The following is a 23,931-nucleotide window of genomic DNA, read 5'->3' as shown; positions in this document are numbered from 1 at the left end:
AGAAACCTCCACTACAGTATAGGCATTGTTCTAACCCCGACAACGAGGTTCTGCCCTGTAATTACATTCTATTTCTAAAACCATCCGTCTTTGCTCGCAGAGAGCTGACAGGCTAAAACATTAGCACGTTGTCGGCGTCTCCTCAGTTCTCTGTTACACTTCATATTATCTTGTACCCTCAACTCAGCTTCCCAGATGGAGTTACCTCTCGGCAGTCTGGGGAAAAAAAGAGGAGGTGTTTTCATGTTACACAGTCAGTTTAACTCAGCCACGATGGAGCCTCCCGGTTTCTCACTGGGGGTCTGTGGAATTCTGGGTCACAGCCCAGCCCCAGGCAACCACTGGCTCCACTTTAGCCATTCTGTGTCGTTTTAGCTCCTGTGACATTCCACAATGGGTCATTTTTCACCTTTTCTTTCAGCGACAACCTGTTCTCCATCCCGCCCCACCTCAGTGGCACCGCTTACAATCACCATCAGCGTGTGCAACTGTTGCTGATAGCATACCAGCCTCGCGCATCTCAGCATCACCTGTTCGTTATGCACGGCACTGCTGCCTCAACAGAAACGAGCGGCGCGAAGTTCCATTTTCTCCAGGCTATTTATTTAATGGATAATGCAAGGGACATAAAATGGAAATCACGCATTCGACCATGGCTTTAACACTGGCTCCTCCCTGCCTGCCTTCCTGAACTGCATTCATTCTCACACCAGATGAGCATAAATCATTTTGGTAACTTGCTATTACCAAGCTCATTATTTATTCTCCTGGATGTTTAAGGGGAAGAATAAAAAAATATATAAAATATTTAAAGCTCCTAGATGTGAGGAAGGGAACATAACCTTCATCTGCTGCTGTCTGTGTCGCTCTGGCACTAAAATTAAGGGGAAAAAAACGAAAAGATTGTGTGAGCATGTACATGTCAAAAGAAGTGATAAGGGAGAGCATTCATATATGCTAATCCCTGCCCCTCTCTGCTTCTTCTGTGGTGGCAGTACAGCGCAGAGGGTGCAAGCTGTGCTGGTGTGCTCTCCTTGTGGTTTGGCACAGCGATGAGGAGAGCAATGTGATGTGCCAGGCGCTTTGTATTCTAAGCCTGGGAGTAGAGGGATGGAGGCAGGAAGAAGGGGGGGAGGAGGGAGAAAATGAAATAGGAAGAGGAGACAGGGAGGAAGAGAGCACAGAGACAGTGTAATCACTTTTACACCCCCCGATACTGCTGTCCGCCTGACACTTGACTCTTACCCCAAGCCTTTTCTGCACTCCCCTCTACAATATCTCACACTGTCTATGTGCCTTTCCTTTTTTACTCAGTCTAAACAGAAACTTGAGCTCGCACGTTTTGGAAGTATTACTTTTGTCCAGATCTGTTTTGCTATCTTGTAACTTTTTTGTTAATTTAGGTAAGCTTAGTTTCCATGTGCTTCCAGAGCTTTTTAAAGTGAACTCAAATATTTGGATTTCATTATGTTCAAACTATCAAATTTCATATGGAAATTATGTTTTACTGCCTTTTGCCCCCTCCTGCGTATAGGTCCCGAGACAAAGCAGTGTAAGAAAACTAATGCGGTTCTGTACGATGGCATCTGAAACCAACACCGGCTCTCTGCTGTGAGGTAGTCCTAAATGTCTGAGAGAAAAATACAATGATGTTCTGAGTTCACAGCGAAACAATCTGCCAGCCTGTCTACTCCAACTCTGTTGGCTGAGATTCTACCTGACTAATTTTGGCTTCTCTATATGCTTGCATTTGAACAGAACAATGACTCCTTTTCAGAAGTTGTTCTATTTTAGAAAATCCCAGGCGGTTTACAGTCAGAGTTCTCAGAAGTATGCCAACAAGACTCAGACTTGGGTTTTCAACCTGTCAAGTTCTTACTTTAATTGTGGATGTGGTACAGTATGATGTTGAGTTCAGTTATCCCACTGTATTATCGTCTGTGCATCGATGTGCTTACCTGTGCAGTGGGTATGAGATGAAAATGCTGTTAAAGATTAAAGCAGACTCTCTTAAGAGTTTTCAGGATGCATGAGACATCTTCACAAGCTTTTCATCTTGAGTGGTTAAAGTGAGCAAACTGTCTAATGCAGGACCAACCACACACATGCACACTTAACCACAGTCTTCGCCACACCCAGCTCTTCCTCATTTCTTCCCTTTCTCTTGCCCCTTGATTAAATCTCTTTTTTCCCCCTAAAGTTGAAGTCTTGTCTATGCAGCTAAGACCTATTTTTATCTCGCTATAGTTTTCTAAAAACTGATCAAAAGAACCGATCAGCACATGCCTATTTTTTAAATCAAACCCTCATATACTAATTGTGTATTCGTCTGTGGCTGAAGGTAGTGCCTAACTAATGCATTTTGCAAGGAAAAAAAAAGAGTGCAGAGCTACTTTACTTAGATATTAAAGGACTTTGGGCTGAGAGCCACAGAGTCGGAAAGCTGGTAACTGATGAGAGATAAAAGCATTGTTACATTGGCAGATGTATCTTCAAATTTGAATGATAAACAGCCGCACAGCCTTCTTAAATGCTCTATAGGCAACCATGACACTAATCATTCATATGCAAGATCCCCGCTGGGTGTTAGTGGACTGTTCTGGTGAAACATAAGCAATATCAAGACATACTACCATGTGTATTACAGTATAATGGGAAACAGATGTGGGGCAAAACTTAAAAGGATTAAAAGTAGCTCAGAAGTTTTAATTGTTCAACTGCCAGAGTTTAAAAATAAGCTCCAGTTTATCAAGCCCCAACTGTCCCTAGACATTTATGTTAGAAAAAGTGTTAGGTAAGGGTTACAATACACACTGACAAAAGTTATGATAATTAATATGAGAATGGACATACAGTACACATACAAAAAAATAGTATTAGCAATGAAAACACAGTATCAGTGCAGAAGAAGCATTTTCTAGTGTAGGCCAAATAAGCTTTTAAGTTCCTCAGTGTTTAGGGGGGCTACCCAGTAGGTGGACTGATATACACTGCTCATAAAAATAAAGGGAACACTTAAACAACACAATGTAACTTCAAGTCAAACTTTTGTGAAACTTTTGTGAGTCTACAACCCACACAAGTGGTTCAGGTAGTGCAGCTCATCCAGGATGGCACATCAATGCAAGCTGTGGCAAGAAGGTTTGCTGTGTCTCTCAACGTTGTGTCCAGAGGATGGAGGCACTACCAGAAGACAGGCCAGTACACATCAGGAGATGTGGAAGAGGCCGTAGGAGGGCAACAACCCAGCAGCATGACCGCTACCTCCGCCTTTGTACAAGAAGGAAACGGAGGAGCACTGCCAGAGCCCTGCAAAATAACCTCCAGCAGGCCACAAATTTCGGGCAGCACGGTGGCACGGTGGTTAGCACTGTTGCCGCACAGCAAGAAGGTCCTGAGTTCAATTCCAACATCAGGCCGGGGTCTTTCTGTGTGGAGTTTGCATGTTCTCCCCGTGTTTGCGTGGGTTCTCTCCAGGTACTCCGGCTTCCTCCCACTGTCCAAAGACATGCAGCTTGTGGGGATAGGTTAATTGGATAACCCAAATTGCCACTAGGTGTAAATGTGCGAGTGAATGTGAGTGCGAATGGTTGTCTGTCCCTATATGTTAGCCCTGCGACAGACTGGCGACCTGTCCAGGGTGTACCCTGCCTCTCGCCCTATGATAGCTGGGATAGGCTCCAGCGCCCCCCGCGACCCTGAAAAGGATAAGCGGAAGCGAATGGATGGATGGAGGCCACAAATTTGCACGTGTCTGCTCAAACAGTAAGAAACAGACTCCATGAGGGTGGCATGAGGGCCCGAGGTCCACAGGTGGGAGTTGTGCTTACGGCCCAACACCGTGCAGGACGTTTGGCATTTGCCAGAGAACACCAAGACTGGCAACTTCGCCACTGGCGCCCTGTGCTCTTCACAGATGAAAGCAGGTTCACACTGAGCACATGTGACAGACGTGACAGTGTGGAGACGCCGTGGAGAACGTTCTGCTGCCAGCGACGTCCTCCATGTTTGGCAGTGAGTCAGTAATGGTGTGGGGTGGCATTGCTTTGGAGGGGCTGCACAGCCCTCCATGTGCTCGCCTGAGATAGCCTGACTTCCATTCGGTACTCACTTTTGAAAAAGGGTTGCTGTTATGGCAACTCCCCCAAAAGTCTTGGTGGAACCTCAGGAGCCTCCTCCTTTTTAACCCGTGTCACGAGACTTCAATGAATCTAGTGGTAATGCCAGACTTAAGGTTCATCTAGCTCGCCTCCGGCTGGAAGCACGGGAAGGGGAGCAGAGTTTGATCTCAAACTCCAGATTTGTCAGTTGGAGATAGAAGCTGGAGAAGGAAGTCAAGCAGCTTCACATCACAATCAAAGATTTCGAAAGTTTGGTTACCAGTCAGCAGTCTGAGAAGACAATATGAAATAACAGAGCCATCAAGCTGAAGTTGAGGACACCCTTATAAAAGGGAACTCACCTGTGGCTAGAGGCAGTTCTCTCTTCCTCCTCGCTAAGGATCATTTGCCACATGCGTTGAGCTGCCCCAGAGCATTTCATTTGTTTGTGTAAAGTTTGTGATGGGAGTAAGAGGACTAGGTAAGTCTGGGGGACCCTGTACATTTCCTCACGTAGGATGTTTTCTGTTAAACACACTAGGTAAGTAGGTTGGGGCCACCCATGTAATGTTTGAGCTTATTTTGTGAGTTGAGGATTAGGGCTTTGTTTCTTTTGTTTCTCTCTTAAAGTAAAGCTCAGCTAGGTTCTGGGTTTGTCTTTTTGGTGTTTTTCTTCGGCACAACCAAACGCACCCTTTCTCCCCCACATTGTTGTATGGCTTTGAGACTTTTTGTTGTTGTTGAGAAATTAACCATTAAAACTCTTCTGCTACAACAGTTGTACTGACCTATTGAAGTTGTCGTGTTACCCCTTCCTGCCAACGAGAAGGTATAACACAAGATTGTCATATCTCTGTGAAGACTCAGAACTTGGTCAGCCTATTTTTTTTCCCTTTTATTTTAGAAATATCAGTATCTATATTAGTCTTATCCCATTTCGGCTCTACTACACAGGTCTATAAACAGCTGCCGAAACATATTTGGTGACTAATTTTAGAATTCTTTTTAATTTTAATTTTATTTTTTTAAGCACATCTAGCTAAAGGGCCAGTGACCTCATGCCATCGTAAAAAGTCAGAGTATTGGAAAAGTATTGGTGAAACTTGCAGGGATCACCTAATGGGTCTTTAACCAAATTGCGGTCAAAGCCACACTTTTTGTTTTACAGACAACAATCGCTAAATCCCAACTGTGTCATTGATGTTCTGCTTATCTTTATCTAGCATGGGGGTCCTCCCAGAAGGCTGACCAGTTACAGCATCAATTCAGCCTCATTTTAAGACAGTCTCAAGTCCTGCCGTCTGTTTTGGGCTGCAGTTTGTTCACTGCAATCTGGAGTGTCAGTCCAACTAGTGCTTGCAACAAGTTTATATGCAAGCTCACCAAGACTGCAGAGCAGAACAAGGATGACTGTTGCCAGCTGCAGTCCAGAAGGATGGCGGTGGAATCTGTCTGTAGGACTCACTGGGGAAGCGCCTGAATATTTTACTCAGATTTTTTAATTTGTCACAAAATGCTCAGCATTGAAATGTTGGCACAAAACTTTCTTATATAGTATTCATTAATAATTCATCTAAGAAAACATCAGTGTGTCTTCTCAGACGCATGAACACACCTTTACATCTGCCACAACTTGAATCTAGTTCTTTGGGAAACACTACACAATGATCAGAGTTTGATGACCAAGTGGTGTTCCTGTACGCGAAACATCTTAATGTCACGTTTCCTTACACTGGTAACTATAATGAAACTGTCATCTCTCGTTACAAGGCTGTTTTTTTGATGATAAAGAAAGGGCCATGCCCAAAAGGAATAAGGTATAACAGATAAAATAATAAGAGAAGAGAATAAGAGAAAATGTCTTTATAGAGCCGTTCCTTGATTGAAGGCCGCAAATTAAAAACCTTTTACAAATGTAAATTTTTGAGTGAGCTCCAGAAATGTTCAGGAAATTTAGCATTGTTGTATCTATGCCTTCGAAAAACAGAAAGGATTGTCTTTTTGCCAATCCAATGTATTTGTCGTTGTGTTCATAGAAGTGTCTGTAGCTATCAGAGTTTAGCCTTTATATGTTCAAATCACAGGTCTGTTTTCTGTGTCGTAATATCTGAACTAATTTTTTCTGCAAGAGCAGCATGGAGGCATGCAGGCAGGATCTCTGCCAGCAAAGATGTGGCTTGTAACGGCTCTCTTTTTAGTGACAGTCTATGGCATATTCAGCATCCTCAAATGTTTATATTGAATGTTTCAGAAGCTTGAAAATCACCATGGCAATGGTTCCAAAGACAAAAGCCCTAGCCTTTTGTCATGGGTAATTATCACAGAGTAGGCCCCTTAAAGCCTTCCATTTGGCTCTGAACAAATTCACATTTAATTTTGCTCTCATGCATTTGACACAGGGCTTTTTTGTATTCAAATCAGGCTTAGATGTAGAATTTAAATATTCACTGAAATGAGTTCTGTTTGACGCAAGTAGTTCTTTCTGCTTTTTCCTTTCTCCAGATTATTTCGATATTAGGAAGCATGGAGAAGGGATAAGAAGGGCTATAGAAAGGCCACTTGAAATTTCCTAACGAAGCCACCTTCCCCATATAAGTGAACATTCGAAAACACAATACCTTGAAAATGAGCTTTGGTATTAAACCCAAGTTTAGGTGTCTTATCTCCCACTAGCTGCTGAGTCTCTAAAAGCTGACTTAGCAAAATGAAGAATAACTGTGAGCTTTTGCCAAAGCCGATCCCACTGAAGTGTCATCTCCACACGCTCTGTTTTAAACTCCATGTAACTTCAAATAAGTAGGTCAGAGAAATATGAAAAAAGTGCTGTGGGGGAATCTACTCAAAGCTACATACAATGTGATGGCATTATGTACAATATAGAGATACGTCTTAGGTTATATTTAATGGTTAGGTTCTCCAGCAATTTGGTTTAATGGAACATGAATCACTAAATGCAAAATTAAGCCCCATGTCTGTTGGCTGCTCTCAGTTTGTGTTGGTTTTTCAGGCTCTCAAAGCAATAATCAGAATTGGTTCCACATCACCCAGCTGCTTCGGACGCAAACTTTAATTTTACAAACCAAAACGTCTTGTTTAGGGTTAGGAAAAAGGTTGTGGTTTGGATTAAAATATACCCCTTCATAGCATTGATCATTAACTTACCTGGTGTGTTTAATTGTGACATTGGGAGGGTCTTTTTATAAACTTCTATGTGATGATTGGAAATGAGACCCATTTCAGAATGGCCTTTATCCAGTACATGACGTCACCACAGGGCACATGCGCATCTGCCAGATGCCAAGAGAAGTAAAATGACTGGCTTGAACCATGCATAGACATGTAAAGTTTTGTCTTAATGTTATAAGATTATAAAGAGAAATTACACTATTTGTATATAAAGTGTAACCTTATTAAAGAATGAGAAATCTTTACGTGCATTAACCTTTGTTTTTTGTTTTTTTTGTTTGTTTTTTTTCCCCATTTCATCACAATGTTCAACCTTTTTGCTTAACCTGGACTAGCAGCACAACAGAAATAAATTTTTAAGTTAAGTTAATTCAACCTTGTCTTTGATTCAGATTGTAGCTCAACAATTAGAATATGCATATAAAGATATACAAGCATTTGAAAAAGAAAAATCAAGTATATCTCATGATTCAAAAGCTTGAAGAAAATACTGGCAACAATAACTTGAAGAAATCATTTATGTTTCAAGTTTCCGGGAATTTTTATGCAGATCTCTTTTAAGGTCCGGCTGCAGCAGGTTTGAGGTCTGGACTGGACCATTTCCACACGTTGATTCTTCTCTTTTTTAGCCGTTCTGTTGTAGAGTTATCAGTGTACTTGAGATCATTGTCCTGCCTTTTACCCTGTTTCAGCCCAGCTTTAGCGGTCTCTTAGATGGCCTCACATTTAACTCTAAAGTACTTTGGTATACAGGAGTTCATGTAAGCGTGTGAGTGTGACTGCAAAACAAGAACAAATAATCATTCCTCTACCACTGTGATTGACATTTGGTATTATATTTGTGAAGTGTGTTTTGATATGCTGTGTTTGGTTTTTGCAAAACAGTGCTGTGCATTATGTTTAGATATCGCTACATTGGTTTGCATCTGACCAAACCAGAAGACTTGTTTTGTCTGTCTTTTGGACAGATGAGACCAAAGCTGTGCTACCTTGCTCTTCTTAGAGAGAAGAGGCTTTTCTCCTGTCAGCAGTTCTAAAAAAAGCCATACCTGTTAACTCTTTCTGTAATTGCATTGCATGCTAACTGCGGCCTGTGGAGTCTGAGATGTAGCTCTTGGTCTTATTGCGATTTTTCTAAGCATTGCATGAGTGGACTTTGCTAGGGTGTTCAGACCTGTTAAGATTTTGGCATTGTTTTAACATACACACCTGAGATCTCTGAATAAGTAAACTGCCCAAACCTCTGCTTTTATAGGTGCTCACACATGCTGAGGATCAGTTAATCAAGTGCATTTGATTACGAGCACATGGCTGCAATTTATCCTCTTAATTCCTGTAGAAGCTGCAACAGTTTATGTAGTTTTTTACAGGTCTGCACATAGTCCTGTCAAACCTTTTTCACCTTACTGTATAGAAGAATAAAACACTAGCAGACAGATTATAAGTCAGCATGTGGATAACCATCCTACCTAAATGAGTTTATATAGCAATAAAGCAAAAGTGAGTGATCTTCTGTCCTTCATCACCCCGACGCTCATTCATTTCCTTACTTCACCTCCTCTCTGCTCATGTGCAGTCTGGATGTTGAAGCCTCTGCTGATGTCTGAAAGGTTTCAGACATCAGCAGAGGCTTGAATGCCTCCTGCAACCTCTTTGCCTCCCTCAGTAACTCTTCCAAACGCAGTTAGAAAGGTTCAATAATTCACAAGCTAGTTGCCATAAGGATAAAGCTTATTTTTTTTCCCCATATGCAATAAACTGGAGGACACTCAGCACCAGCGAAAAAAAAGAGAAGGATTCTGTTAAAAATATTGCTGACAAATTTATAAGAACATATTGCAAAGCTGAGCCTATAAATTTTTTACTAAATCGTATGGTGGTTGTTGTATGGAAAGAAAAAAAAAAGGGAGGAAAACCTCACAGCTCAGTAGTAGGGCGAGTGTCCAGCAGAGAGATTTATTTACACAAGATTATATGAAAAAAGAAAAGTTTTTACTACAGTGCATGATACAATATTATTCTTGTAGTCTATTTATAATCAGGTTCACTCAGTAACAACTCGCAGTGGTCTGATTTTTTTTTTTCATTATTTATGAGGTCTCTAATATTTAAATGTGTATAACATTTTCCAAGTTCAGCCTGACATTATATGAATTGCAATGGAAATAGGCCAGCATATATTTTTTCAGATTTTATGTATGAGAGTAGAAAAAAAAACGTGTTCAAGTGCTTTAACCAGTGTATTTATAGCCAGTGTGACTGAATCTTATGTTCCTTTGCTTTATTGTTTCCCTCACCATCTCCGTTAAGGAGCGGCTGAAAGTTTTATTCTTCAGTTTTTTCAATGACAAGTTATTAACAACAAATATTTTTTATAGACCTCTTTGATATTAACCAATATTTTTATATTTTAATATTTCAACCTAATTTCCTGCTTTCTTCTCCCCAGAGCCACTACATGAAATCTGTTTGTATCCCTTTCATCTACTAATTTTCAAGCAGACAGTACATTTCCTATTTTTTAAAAGTTGCCATTTTACTTAATTCATTTAAACTTTTCTTCTTTCCACCATGACGCTGTTATCTTGTGCGTCCCCAGTGTCCTGCAGAGTTTCTTTCCTTTCCGACTTACTCTTTATCAAAACCTTGTCATTTCCCAGCAGAGAATAGTTGACTATGTCCTCCCATTTGTTTTTCCAAGAATAGACGATGCTGTTATCTGGAAATTGTATGTCTCTCAGAATTACTTCCTACGTCTTACGGTTCCCATGGATCACTTTGGTGTAGCTCTTTATTTCTTAGACAGCTTTGGTGGATAATTTTGATGTAGTCTGTGCTTTTACAAATCATAATCCCAATTATGTTTTTTCCCCTCTTTTTTTTTAGTTGAAATCAATGTAACCAGCTTCATTATATTAACGTATTTTGATCAAGAGATTTACTCAAGGATATTTGTGACTGCAGAAAAAAAAAACCCACAAAAGAAGGTTAGAAATGATGAAAAATAACTTTTTATTTAAATTAGGAAACTGTCTTTATGTTGAGGGGATGCACACTATAGCATGAACTCAGAAGGACAAACAGCAATTTAAATCATTTAATGATTTACTGTTTGCCTATTTCAGGGGTGGGTAACTCCAGGCCTCGAGGGCCGGTGTCCTGCAGCTTGTAGACATCACGCTTGGTCAACACACCTGAATCAAATGATTAGTTCATTACCAGGCCTCTGGAGAACTTCAAGACATGTTGAGGAGGCAATTTAGCCATTTAAATCAGCTGTGTTGGATCAAGGACACATCTAAAACCTGCAGGACACCGGCCCTTGAGCCCTGGAGTTGGACACCCCTGGTCTATGAGAAATACACACATACACAAAAGTTAACACCTGACCCCCTACTCACACTCGTCCTGTGTTGCTATGGTGAAAGAAAGTGAGGTCTTAAAACTTTAAGTGCAGGTATGCAGGCAAAAGTGACATTATATGGGATTATTCTAAATCCAATAGAGAGGGAAAAAAGGATCAGGTAGATCCTTCAGGACCTGGGATTTAAAAGGACAATAATCCTGACTGGGACTTGCTGGGAGGATAACACCTGTAATCTCTCCATGATACGTAGTTGTATTTCTTACACCAAACCTTCTGGAGCTGAAAAATTAGGGCAAATGCAGAAATTCTAAAATTGTATTTCCTCAAATAGCCACTGGAGACTGGCTTCAGAATAGGGCTGTGCGATATGACCAAAATCTCATATCCTGATATAAGACATCTATCGTCCCGATAACGATATAAATCACAAAAATTTAACATTTTCTGTAAATTCTGTGAATCTCGGGCAGCTGAAGTATTTCCAGCTGGGCGTCGTATACCCGGAGTCGAGTGTTTTAACCCATGCATTAAACCATACATTTTTAGACATGGGTTGTAACGGCCGCTGTTTTCTTTGTGAGTATTTATTACACGGCGTGCTGCGGGGAAAAGCCTGTTCTGACGTTTGAGTCTAAGATTTATTTTTTAGCACCTCACGGCTCTTTTTGCTTCCCATCCGTAAACTCTCTGCATACTCTTTCACGTGATTCAGTTTATTTTGAAAAGTCTCAACAGGATCTTGAGCTTTATTGTGAAAGGTTTATGTGGAAAATAAACCAGCGACACGCGATGGTTTTGCTGTCGTTGCTGCTAACGACAACGCATAAAAACAGGAGCTTGTCCGTCCGTAGTGTGGTTATATTAAATATAAGAGAAAGAGAGAACTTTAAGAAATTAATATAGCCACTACAGTGACCATCAAAACGATGAAAAAATATTGCCATAAAAAGTTTATTTTGCGACACCAAATGATAGCATAAAATGAAACGATAGATGTTTTTATATCGTCATCCAATATATATCGTTATATCGAACAGCCCTACTTCAGAACCAAGTTTACTACCAGTTATGATAGCGCTTCAGTTTAAAATTCTCAAATTTAAAATATAAGTAAACATGTTTATACCTTGGCATGAACAAGTCTGCACCTTTTTTAAGTGAATGACATTCTAAAATTGTTTCATGTGTATGCTAGCAGGTATTGACTGAGCTAGTTAATATCAAATTTAAGCTAGCTAAACTTGACATAAACTCCATCCTCGTAAACCAAAATGTTTGCTTGTGGCTCCTTAAAACCCTGGTTCTTTAACACTGTTCAGAACTGGTGCTATATGAATAAAATATAAATTAATTTAAGATATGATGTCATGTGGCTACTCACATCCTTTATATACAGTTCTTGATTAGCCGCCACTTAGTAAAGTCTGAAACATTTTGTTTCACACTACTACCATTAAACATTTAATTAATACTAAGGGAGGTGAATCAGAGTTTAAAGAAAATATATAATTTTGCCATTCATTGTTCTTTCTATGGGATCTCAGAGAAATTTGCACAGGCTGTTAGCACAACAACATCCTGCCTCATGAGTTTCCTCTCGGATGCCTTTATGTTGGCAGCCTTGCCAGCGATTACAGCCCGCAGGGCAGGTAAAGGGCTGTGTTGTTGCAGAAGGTTGACAGAGAAGAAAAGCTCTGGGCTCAAAGGAATGGGCCTTCCCCTCACCGCACAGCAGCCATTACTCTAAATCACCCCCCTTTTTCCTCCTCCTCCTTCTTTATCCCTGACCTCCGTTAGAATCTACTGACCTGGAAAATATCTGGTGAGTCCAAGCCACCAAGAGCGGCACTGACCCTAGCGTCGCCTGCAAACAGCAGAAATATTGAGCCAATTACAAGATTATTATCTGGTGGTAGTGGCAGGGGAACACTGTGGGAGTGTATTTATGCCTGCCAGTGCTCCCTGCTGAAAGAGGAAAAATGAATCAGAGGCTTTTGGGAGAGAAGTGGACAGTACTCATTCCCACTTGCCTTTATTTCTTTACAACTCCCGTCTATTAACAGACTTTGGCTCTAATCCAAACCCCTTTCTAAAAGGTTAAAGATAACACCAGGAAATGGCCCATTTGGAGCTGATAGTTTGTTAGTATTTTCACCTGGCTAATTCATATGCCGTGCTGTCATATTGTGTGTGCACCTGATTTACAGTAAATATGACCTATGACACATTCAGACTTTTTTTCACCATTTATTTAAGAGACATGAGTCACAGCCTGGATATGAGGGCAGAGCTGAGTCGGTTTGCAAGTGTAATTTGTTCAGTAGGGAAGGGAAAGCATTGATGCATCAGGCCCTTTATTCCAAAGTGGTTGCTTTATAGACAAGCTTACAAAGGGCACATTTAGTGATGTACTGCCTGTTACTGTGTACATTGGATTTGGTTTTTTAATAGGGAATAGAGTTTCCTGAAAGAATCCTGGCCTCTCTTTCCAGCTAGTTAGTTCCATATGAGAGGAATGACGTACATTTACAACTTGTATGATGTTCTGTCATGTCTACAAACTGTTTGTTTGTCATCTTCTAAACATCGTAGTCAGCCTTTGTATTTTTTCTTGTTTTGTCTTCCGTAGTCAAACGTATGCCAAAGCATTGAATTTGATTTAAAGGGAAGCCTGGGTTTGCGTGCTCCGTTTCGTATTTCATTTTGGGTCTGCATCTTGTTTCACGAGTCGATCCCACTGCCTGCGTTTCATGCGTCAGTATGCTTAGGGAGTCGTTTTTTAGCAGCGTGATGAAGACATCAAAGCAGAATCTGGAACTGCAGTAAATCTCAAGCACTTGGACGGTTTGTCATCTGTTACATCACCTACCACTGCCAGTAAAGTTTCATTAGAAATCGCTGCATGCTTCTTCTCTAGAATGGAAAGAAATGTCCCACTACAGTTCCCCTACTGTAAAAAAAATTTATTTCCCCAAGTAAAACTTTAATGTTGAGAATTAAAGTTCTTCTCTTTATATAACTTTAGTGTGAGTCACATTATTGGTTAGACCTTTGACAGCTTTGAGGATTTGCTTTGGAGGTCATCACAAGTACAAAATCTGTGACACCACTCCGAGATACACCAGATGAGCATGGATTTTCTTAACGATCTCTGCAAGCACAAAAACACGCCTGATCTACTCAAGTTGCATTGTGGGTAATATAGACAAAAAGAGAATTGGTTGGAATCAAAGTAACAAAAACTGGCTCTGCTGCATCATTTCATATAGATGCAAATCTGGCTGCAGCCTACTGCTTATCCAGAGTTGGGTCACAGTGGCAACAGTCCTTCTCCTCAGTAATGCCCACAAAGCCATGAGATGGATAAACATTTAACTGAGTTCTGGGTTTAGCCTGGGCCTCTGACCTACTAATTGTGCCTTCTAGACCCCCAGGAGAAGTTGCAAGAAGGTAACAAGCGATGGCTTGATTTCAAACTCCCTCTACATATTTAGACTTGTTACCTTTACTTGACTCTTTAAAAGTAATTAATTTCAGCCACTTGTAACCACAGTTGCATTTAGTTGGTCGGTACTCAGAGCTGGAAAGAGCACTGAGAGGCACATAAACAAGAACCCATGATAAATAAAATCCTTTGCTTAGAGTAAATGGTGTAGCTGTGTAAGTTAGCCAATGCTAAATTTGGGAAATCCTGGAATAAGTTTTTAAATTTCATTTTTCAAACAGAAACAAATATGCTGTTTAATCAGTATTGCATTTTTCAGGTAACTATAAAATTTATATCACTCTGACTACTACTTTATGACGTCTCTATTTTAACTTCCAAACATGGCTGTCTTCATGTAATCTACATTACACCATGCCACATCCCTCCCTGTCTCTGAAAATTCCCCCCACTGTTTCGAGTGGCCTCGCAGCACCATGCCACTGCTGTTAGCGCATCGACCACAGGACCAGCTCAACGCACACCATGAAATATGGATGCTTCCTTTAGTACAGACTCATTTCTTTTTCATAACGCAGTAATGTTCTCTTTTGCGTCGGGAACCTGTGAGGACTGCTTCGGAAGGTTGGCGGTTCCCAAATCAGCATGTTCCCAATGTAGGCAGAAAGACATTCTGAGTGTCTACCTGCATGCCAGCGTCTGGAAGTCCCCTTTTATCAATAAATAGTCTCAATGTTCTCCATCAGTGACTTGTCAGCTCTGCAGCCTTTGTAATCCCTGATGGCATTGATTTTGTTTCAAAGTACTATTATACTGCCTCGCTCTGGACTCTCGGTGCGATGGGGCAGAGCTAATGCGAGAGGAAAGGAGCCTTGTCCGGGATCCTCTTTACACAGCTGTAGGAGAGGTCGCAGTTACTGAGAGGACTCCGGAGGTCAGCTGACGGTCAGTGTTGCAGGAAGATGTCGAGACATCGGTGCACCTGTGTTGACGCTGTTGCTCTTATCGACCACATCCTGCTTGTCCCCACTGTGCTGACCTCGTAAATCGCCCCTCAAAGAGGGGATTCACTCAGGATACTGGATGTGTTTTGACATTGGCCTGAAGGTATTGACTTGTAGCTCTTAGATCCATTTCACCTCACACACTGAGATCAGCCAGCAGCTGTTTTAAAACCTGAAACAACCATAAAGAAAACTGACAATGCCATTCTTGCAGCTTTACTCACAAAAACAGTACATTCAGCAGATAATTTGTGATTAATGAAACAAACAGCAAAGGTTGATGTCTCGATGTTGTTGAGATAACCTTATCCCACTAAACTACACATATCACTCTCCTGTGTTTGTCATTGTGGAGCTCTCAGTGTCAAGCTTTACCTAGTTTACTGTTTTCATGATGCTTATAGTTTGTTTTCTTTTACAACTATTGCTGCATATTATAAAAAATATATTCGAAAAGTTTGAGCGTGCACACATTTATTCCAATTTCCCTGCACTTTCCTGTACCTGTGCAGATGGCAGATTAATCTAAATCTGAATCTTCAGGCCGTAACGGCGACAGATCAGACAGTTCTTTAATGTCTGCACCTGTTATCTGTTTGTTGTCAACCCACCAGTTAGAGCATTAGATCAGAAAGAGCTTGTATTTGTCATTATGAAGAGTAATTGCAAACAGCCCCGAGCAAAACCAGCCATCACGTTCATCTCGGCTAGTGTCTTTTAGAAATGCACTCTGTTTGTTTAGCGCTCCATCTCGGCAAACATGCCCTCTGTCTTATTTCATACTGTGCATGCTAAACGGAGCATGATTGTATACCAGTGTCTTAGCAAGGATGAAAAACGGTGCCTGTCACATCAGAAATTAAAACGTGCCTACTGTCAGGCAGAAGCTGCACTTTGATTGTATATGTTACTATGCATTTTACTACATGGTATTACACGCAACAGATTCAGTTGTCGAGCACTCTCCAGAAATTTCTGAGGACCACCCTTTTTGATGGTCTTCTGTCACAGGTGGGAAACTTCATCTACCTTGGGAACAGGCCGGGCCACTTAGTCGGTGCCAGTCCTCGCTTTACGCAGCAGCAGCCAAGCAGATGAATAATTGACGCTTGCATTCTGTACTTTGGTGAATTTTAAAGCTGTATTCTGCAGAGACTCTAAATGGTAGAGGGAGGGCACGTTAATCATTTATGGGCTGCTTTTACCCACTTTTGCTTAAGGTCGCTGTCCTAAAGGCAGCTGGACAGAAGGAGAGTGGAGGTAGAGGGATGTGAAAGAAAAAGGTGAAAAGATGCCATTTACGACCAAATATTATAATTTCAGGGATTGCTCTAGCTGAACTTTATCACCAGGATTTCATTTCATTTTGGATCAGTATGTGGCTATGCATTGTGTTCAGATTGCTCAAGTGGAACCATTTATATGAGGAATTTTCCAAATTATGTTTGAAATAAACATAATGTTGAACCATATGTGAAGCTTGTGAGGAGGAAAAAGTCTCCCTATCCACTTGAATGGATTTTTTGGATACTTTCTTTTTTTCATCTGTTGAGAAAGAATGGTAAGAAGGTGATCATACTGCGAGGGCATTGAGTATTAATATTTTATAACTGGCATTACCATAGTAGAGGTATAGAGATTGACATGCTCTCTTTTTTGCTCTGGACAAGAGTGAGGAATACCCCCTTTCAAATGCACCCAAGGGAGAGCCCCCTCTTTTATAACCACACCACATCTCTTTACATCCAGAGGCGTTCCTGAAAGCGGAGCTGCGGCAAACCTGCCAATCAACATTTGGTCACGCATGAGACAAATCAAATAAATAAACTTCTGCAGGCAAACTGTTACCAGTGTTTTTCTTGATTGATTGGATTCAATGTTTTTGATGACTTAGCTGGAGTTCATCCAGTTTTAATGTTTATTGTTGTAAGAGCGGTTGTGTAACTGCGACAGTTGCTTAGTAGGTTTCGGTGGAGAGTGCAGGTCAAATAAATATTTCACTTCCTTTTTTCTCTCTCACTATTTTCTCTTCTCAGAGAGCTGATGCCCAAGACCCTGGAGGGCCAAATCACAATGGAGAAAACCCCCAGCTACTTTGTGACCAGGGAGGCTCCTGCTCGAATCTCCGCCATGTCCCGGAACACCAAGCTGATCGTCGTAGTGAGGGATCCTGTTACTAGAGCTATCTCCGACTACACACAGACACTGTCTAAGAAGCCTGACATTCCCTCGTTTGAGAGCCTCACCTTTAAAAACAGGACTACAGGGCTCATTGACACGTCATGGAGCGCCATCCAGATTGGCATCTACGCCAAGCACCTGGACAACTGGCTGCAGTACTTCCCCATGGAGCAGATCCTGTTTGTGAGCGGCGAGCGTTTGATCAGCGACCCAGCTGGAGAGCTGGGCCGTGTGCAAGACTTTCTCGGGCTCAAGAGGATCATCACAGACAAACATTTTTATTTCAACCAGACCAAGGGATTCCCGTGCCTGAAGAAAGCAGAAGGCAGCAGCAAGCCCCACTGCCTTGGAAAAACCAAAGGGCGAACCCATCCAAACATTAACCCTGAGGTGGTGCAGAGACTACGAGACTTCTACAGACCCTTCAACATGAAGTTCTACCAGATGACAGGAAGATTTTTTGGTTGGGATGACTGAATGTTTAGTTTAGTTTGTTTAGGATCACAACTGACAGAAAATCAATATAAGATTTTGAGAATAAAGTTTTGTTGTTATGAGAATAAAGTTTTAATTACAATAACATAGTTATTGGGGGAAAAAAGGCTACTTTGGCAAAAAAAAAAAAAAAAAGTTATGGATAATTCCAAACATATATAATTATCATATTAAATTTAGTTTATTAAAAACAATTTATATAGAAATAGTTATATTTAAAAAATATATATTTTATGACATAAAAACGATTAAATAATTTTTAATAATATTTAATTATTGAGATACATTTGTTTGATAGTACTTTTATTTATAGTAGTCAACCCCCTGCCAAAAACAGGTCACTAGGGGAAAATGTGTGTTCTGCAACCGGTTGGTGAGTGGTTGCTGGAGGTTGCTGGATGTTGCCAAGTGAAATCTGGCCACAGATTTGAGGGTGTTGTACCAAAAACCTTCTTGATTGTTTCAGAGGCTAACAGATTGCAGCGTTACCTGTGGAAGACCCCAGCTTGTCTCTAAACACTCACCAAACATTTACTGAGAAGAAAACATTCTGCTTCAAAGCATCTTCATTACAAACTGCATGAGACGGCTGCAACTCGCTAGCGACCTAAGCAGTTGCAAGGAGATTGCCTGTTTGCAACCAATTTCACCTAGCTACTGGCAGAAAACCCCAGCAACCACTTTACAGCTGGTCGGAGAATACTCATTTTTCGATGGCTGCTAGGGGCTGGCTGGTCTCTAGATCTGTGTGACTACAGCCTAAAATATCAGAAAAAAGATTCGTGGATTTAAACCCAGAATCTCCGTATTTGCAGACTTTAGGCATGGCTGTGAACTGAGCCAGGTTAGAAGGAAACGATATACTGATTTAAAAGAAGTGATAGCTTTTATTAGTTTACTTGCATATGCATCATTTGGTATTTGTTTTTTACGAGTAGCTTACTGAGGGTGATACAAAATGGTATAAGAAAAAAAAACAAACTTTTTTTCTGCTACTTTATTCAGAACATTGGAGTTCAAAAACCATGGAAATTCCTTACACTTTCTCTAAATATTATTTCCCTGGTGGTTTTTAACCCCTAAAGCTTTATGCTAATCTTGTATTTTTCTCAAATTAGTGCAAATTAATATTCAAAATTTAAAAATAAAAAAAACTACATATGTAAAATTATTATAATCATTATAATTATTATATTATCAATATTAGTATTGCCACTTTTAATGCCTAATTTTTTTATTTATTTTTTTGCCGAGATATGACATTTTTTCCTAATAGTTTTGAAGAATATTTACTCTTTTTCAAAGAACCAGTACTTTTATTCACTCGTTTGCTTACCGTTCTCTTAGATTCCCAAATCTGTTCTCAAAGTCTTGTATTTTTTTTTCCAAACAGTGTTGCCACCACTACATCCTCAGCATTAATACACTAGCAGCAATACGGGGCTGTTAAAAAAGAGCAAGACGCCCTATCTCACCTCAGTGGTAGTTTTGATATGCAATATTTCTCTGCTACGTTTTCCATCCTCAGAGCTCGTTGTGATCCACGCTCATGGAGATGTTTTCTTCAAAAAAAGAAAAAAAAAAGAGTGAGTTGTTGAAGGATTTGCATCATATCTGTCTGCATTATCTGGGGAAACTTTTTTTTTTCTTTCACGTTGCAAGTCCTCGGCTGTGAAACGGAAATTATTGTGTGCTGTGCTTCCTCAAGAGGATGGGTAAAATCCCATAGTGTCCAGGAGCTTCTGATAAAAACTAATGCCATATATTAAACATGACTGCTTTAAAATGTTCACATTTTTTCTAGCAAAAGTAATATGAAAAGATAAAACAGTTATTTTTTGAATTGTATTTATTCGAGAGGTACACGAGAAGCAAGTATGCATTTTGAGCAACTCCTTGGTGAGTGTTTCCTCGTTTATTATTATGTTTTCCATGCTTTTAGAGTTTTGTTTGTTTTATACTGTGTGCGCTAAAAACGTGTTATCCTCGTTTTAATTTCAGGTCGTTCATTTCATTATGTATTTACTATACATGGATGAACGTGGTGTGGGAACACTTTCAGTTCCAGAGTTGTGAGTTTGTTATTTCAAGGGTCGTTTACCCACCTTCAGTCAATGAAGCTGCAAGCAAAGATAGCACTCACTGTTATCCAAGAGACATAGACTCCGATGGAGGAAAAGGGCCTTCCCAAACTGTGACTCAGATTCCTCAACATGCCTCCTTGTGTATTGAATACACTTAATGTCACTGGCCTTCCTTGCCTTGAGGCAATGTGTGCATGTGTGTGTGTGTGTGTGTGTGTGTGTGTGTGTGTGTGTGGACACTGTGCTAAACCCAGGAAGCATGAGAACAATGACTGAGTTGTGTTCCTTCTTTGTCCACTTGTATTGTGAGCTACTTTCTGAAAGCAGATGTGCCTCAAAAGATAACGCAATCAACAATGTTAACAATGTTATTTTCTGTGTGTGTGTGTTTGTGCGTGGCTGTGCGAGAGAGCTTCAGAGAAGAACCTTATATAGACTTTGGAGAGATTATGTAACAAATCTAACTTTATTGTTGCGACTGTTTCTTTCTTAAAGTGTTGAGTTTTTTTCCGCACTCGTTGAATAAAAGATGTTATATGTAAATATTTTGTGTACCCGAGCCTCTCTCTCTTATTTTTTTTTTTTTTTTTGGGGGGGGGGTGTCATGGCTGTAACTTCATTGCAAAAATGCAGGCATAAGGTGTATATCCACACTCATAAGGATGAGCCACTAAAGCTCAGCCTTTTACGGAATGATAACACCCATTGGTTCCTGCTTTCCCGTCTCCTCTGTTACACCTCAGTTCAGTTCAGTTCAGTTCATTTTTATTTCAAACATTTCAAACATGTGTCTTCGCAATCATTATAAAATATCATTTCATTATTTGTTTGAAAAGGAGTAGGCAGAAGTATTTACTTATTTGTCCCTACCCCCTCAAGTTTTACCTCTCATTCATTTAATTTTCTTTTAGTCTTAAATTAAACAATCAACATATGAAACAAAAGTAAACAAAAAGCAAAACAAAATAAATCAAAAACAAGAAATAAGCAAGCCCCACCACAGTATAGTTTCTTTCATATGAAAAATACAGAATGAGTATATTTGGAGATACACAAGTTATGGAAAAACAAACAAACCAAAAAAAAAACAAACAAAAAACCTTCCCATATTGTCTCAGCTTATCTCTGCCCAGCCTCCACGGAAAAGTGTCAAAAGGACACTGGTGTGGGGAGCATCTTAGGTACAAGCTTTTTTTTGGAATAAAGCCCGGGAAGTTGAAGTAGTACCTGTGGGGTCCTTGGGTTGGAAAATGCATTTAGTTTGCATATGACAAACAGAGCAAATAAACACCTGCACTACCTGGACACTTATTTTTTCTTTTAGTTTGCACATCCATAACTGTAAAACAAATATTGTGTGCTATGCTTCTTAAAGTGGTTTGGTGAATTCACATAGTGTCCAGGGGCTTTTGATAAAACGCTAATGCCATGTATTAAACATAACTACTTTGCTTTTTTCTTTTTTTCTTTTTTTTTTTTTACATTTTTCTAGCAAAAGTAATATAAAAAGATAGAACATTGTTATTTTTCACATGTATTTATTCGAGAAGTACACGAACAGTAAGTATGCATTTTGAGCAGCTCCTTGGGGAGTTCTTCCTCTTTTATATTCTAGTGTGTTGGCAGCATCTTGAAGACTCAAGAACAGGCTTATTGTAGAATAAAGTCCAGGAAGTTGAAGTAATTTTCAGTCTGCTTTCACCAGGATACAAGAAGAAGAAAAGGCTGATGTGGAGATTGTGAGCAATGTTCAAAATCTGATAAATGCATTTAACACGCTATTGTAACCTAAGCTTGCACCTCCCAGAGCTTATCCATTGTGCATGCCAACTTTTTAGGCATCTGGGTTCATACACACATCACTGATGGCCGGTTAAACTTGTGACACACCCAACAAATAAAAGCAAAGGTTCTTCGATCTACTGTGCCTACTGTTTCAAAGAAGCGTGCTGTGCGAAACATTGCTTTAACCCTTGTTTCTATGTTCTGCAAAACAGGTGAGCTTTAGTCTTATAGCAGTGCAGTCTGAAACAAGTACAGTACCCTTATAACCTCTAAATTACAGGAGCACACAGTGCTTGTCGACTCTTGTTCTTTTGCATTTTGCTGGCATGCATTGTTTGACAGCTAGTACAGATTAAAGGATGTCAGACTTTCTCTAAGATCTCATGACTGTGGCACCAATGCACAAATAACAGAGTGACAATAAACAGAATGCTGAGTTTTAAAATGCTTCTGTGACAAGCCTTCCCCTGGTTTAAACCCAAGAACTTTCAAACCAGTACCCAACCATTTGGACTGCTTTTAACTCGGGGAAAGTGCCAAGTGTGGTAAGGCGGAAAGAGATGTGTGGTATATGTTGGAGAATATGCTGATTCTGAGCATCATGTTTAATGTTTTAATTAATGCTTTTCCAGAGTTAACTTTTTCAAATGTGTCTAATGAGTGACAGTTTAAGCAACATTATAAGTTAACTGTGTAAGTAATTATTCTTTCATATTGCGAAAGTGGAGAAGACGAATCAGCAACTGTACTGCCAGTGGGAGAGTAATGTTATGCAGCCCACTGCGGAGTTGTTTTCTTTGTTGTCATCTTTAATTTTAGTTTTTCATTTTAAAGTTAGAGTTTCATAGTATATGTTTCATGTTTAGCCATTTTTTTTAATTCTTTTTCTTAGACTTGAGGTTTTCTTCAGTTTTTACCCATTTCTGTAAAGAAAAGGGAAACAAAAAAAATCACTGCTGTTTCTACTGAAACAATGTCATATTTCAAAGTGGACCATCCAATAAAAATGTGCTTTATCTGTTCCAGATACATGTCCATTGCGTTACTGAGTGTGATTATTTTGTGCAAATGAACCCCAAAAAAGTGTTCTATCTGTACATTGACTGCACGGCTTTAATAAAAGCCATAACAAACATCCATAAAGCATCCATTTATCCAGTCGGCGAGGCAGGGTACACCTATCTGTCACATGGCTAACACCTCTTTTTGAAAAAAGACAGAGGTGACTGAAAAGCTTCTAAAGAATAAAGAATTGAATTCACTGAAGTGCTAACTTCTGGGAAACACATGTCAAGCCTATTTTCAGCCTGACAAATAACCCCTTTTGGCCTCTGACAGCAATAGGGACTGGTTTCTGCTGTGCTTTGTGATGGTTTTAAGGTAAAACTGAAGGCTTGAAATGGCCAACATGCTTCTGTCTAGCTACAGAGTAACTGTAGACTGAATGTATAAACAGTGTATCAGTCAGAGCCCGTGCCTGAAGGGACAGTCTCCCTTTTTCTTCCACACCTCTGTCTTTTCTTTCCTCTTCTACTGCACCTGCATGTTTTTCTTTGCTCTTGGCCTTTTCCTCCCGCAGTCTGCTGATTGATTTGGAGAAATTGCACTCTCAAGCATTTATGAACCGTGATGAGAGGAGGAAACCTGTTGAAAGTCTCTGAAAATCTCTGAAGGAGATTGTCAGTGTGCTGAAAATGATGTTGTGACTTCGACGACCTGCGCAGTGTCACGGGAGCAGGGGGGAAGCGGAGGCTGATGTCCATTTGTTGACTCGTTCAATTTGCTTGTTATTCCTTCCTGAGTGGGTCAGCAGGTCCTCCTTAGTGACGGTTCCTCACAGTAATAAACAGAGACAGTTTTCATCCATCAGCTCAATTCTCCAAAGGGCAGCTTAGTATGAAAGACGCCGACATCTGCTGTGGGACAACATACAGACCACCCTTGCCAGAGTGTATTCAGCTCGATATCAATGGCACGATTCTGGAGGGAACTTTAAGTCTGTCTTTTGAAAAACAGCTGACCGCATGCGGTGAGATTTTTTTTGTTTTTTTGAGGGTGCGGCAGGCTGCTGCAGAAAGACAGGCATTTCTGGTAGCGTTGCAAATCTCTTTGATCGTCTTTTTCTTTCTTCTTATATTTCATCCTTTATGGTTATTATCCTCATTCCATCATAATAGCATCACGTGCCTCACAAACGCACGCAGGAGCACCTGCGTGGAGTCACCTGCGCACAATTAGCTCGCAGCCCACTCGACTTAAAGTAAGCCACCTAAACCTTCTTTCA

The 23,931-nt window shown here is 40.3% G+C and overlaps 1 protein-coding gene across 1 annotated transcript in view; it reads left to right on the top strand.

The window, feature by feature from the left end:
* The window catches only part of LOC134633098 (heparan sulfate glucosamine 3-O-sulfotransferase 3A1-like), a 35,121-nt gene extending 17,301 nt beyond the window's left edge, over positions 1–17,820 (top strand). Inside the window, exon 2 of the mRNA XM_063481955.1 lies at positions 17,139–17,820. Coding sequence (XP_063338025.1) covers positions 17,139–17,760 — 622 coding nt within the window. The 3' untranslated portion in view covers positions 17,761–17,820. The remainder of the gene's footprint in view (positions 1–17,138) is intronic.
* The last annotated feature ends 6,111 nt before the right edge of the window (positions 17,821–23,931 follow it).

This window comes from Pelmatolapia mariae, linkage group LG8 (genome assembly GCF_036321145.2).
Source record: "Pelmatolapia mariae isolate MD_Pm_ZW linkage group LG8, Pm_UMD_F_2, whole genome shotgun sequence".
Lineage (NCBI taxonomy): Eukaryota > Metazoa > Chordata > Actinopteri > Cichliformes > Cichlidae > Pelmatolapia > Pelmatolapia mariae.
This window is presented reverse-complemented; position numbering and strand designations above follow the sequence as displayed.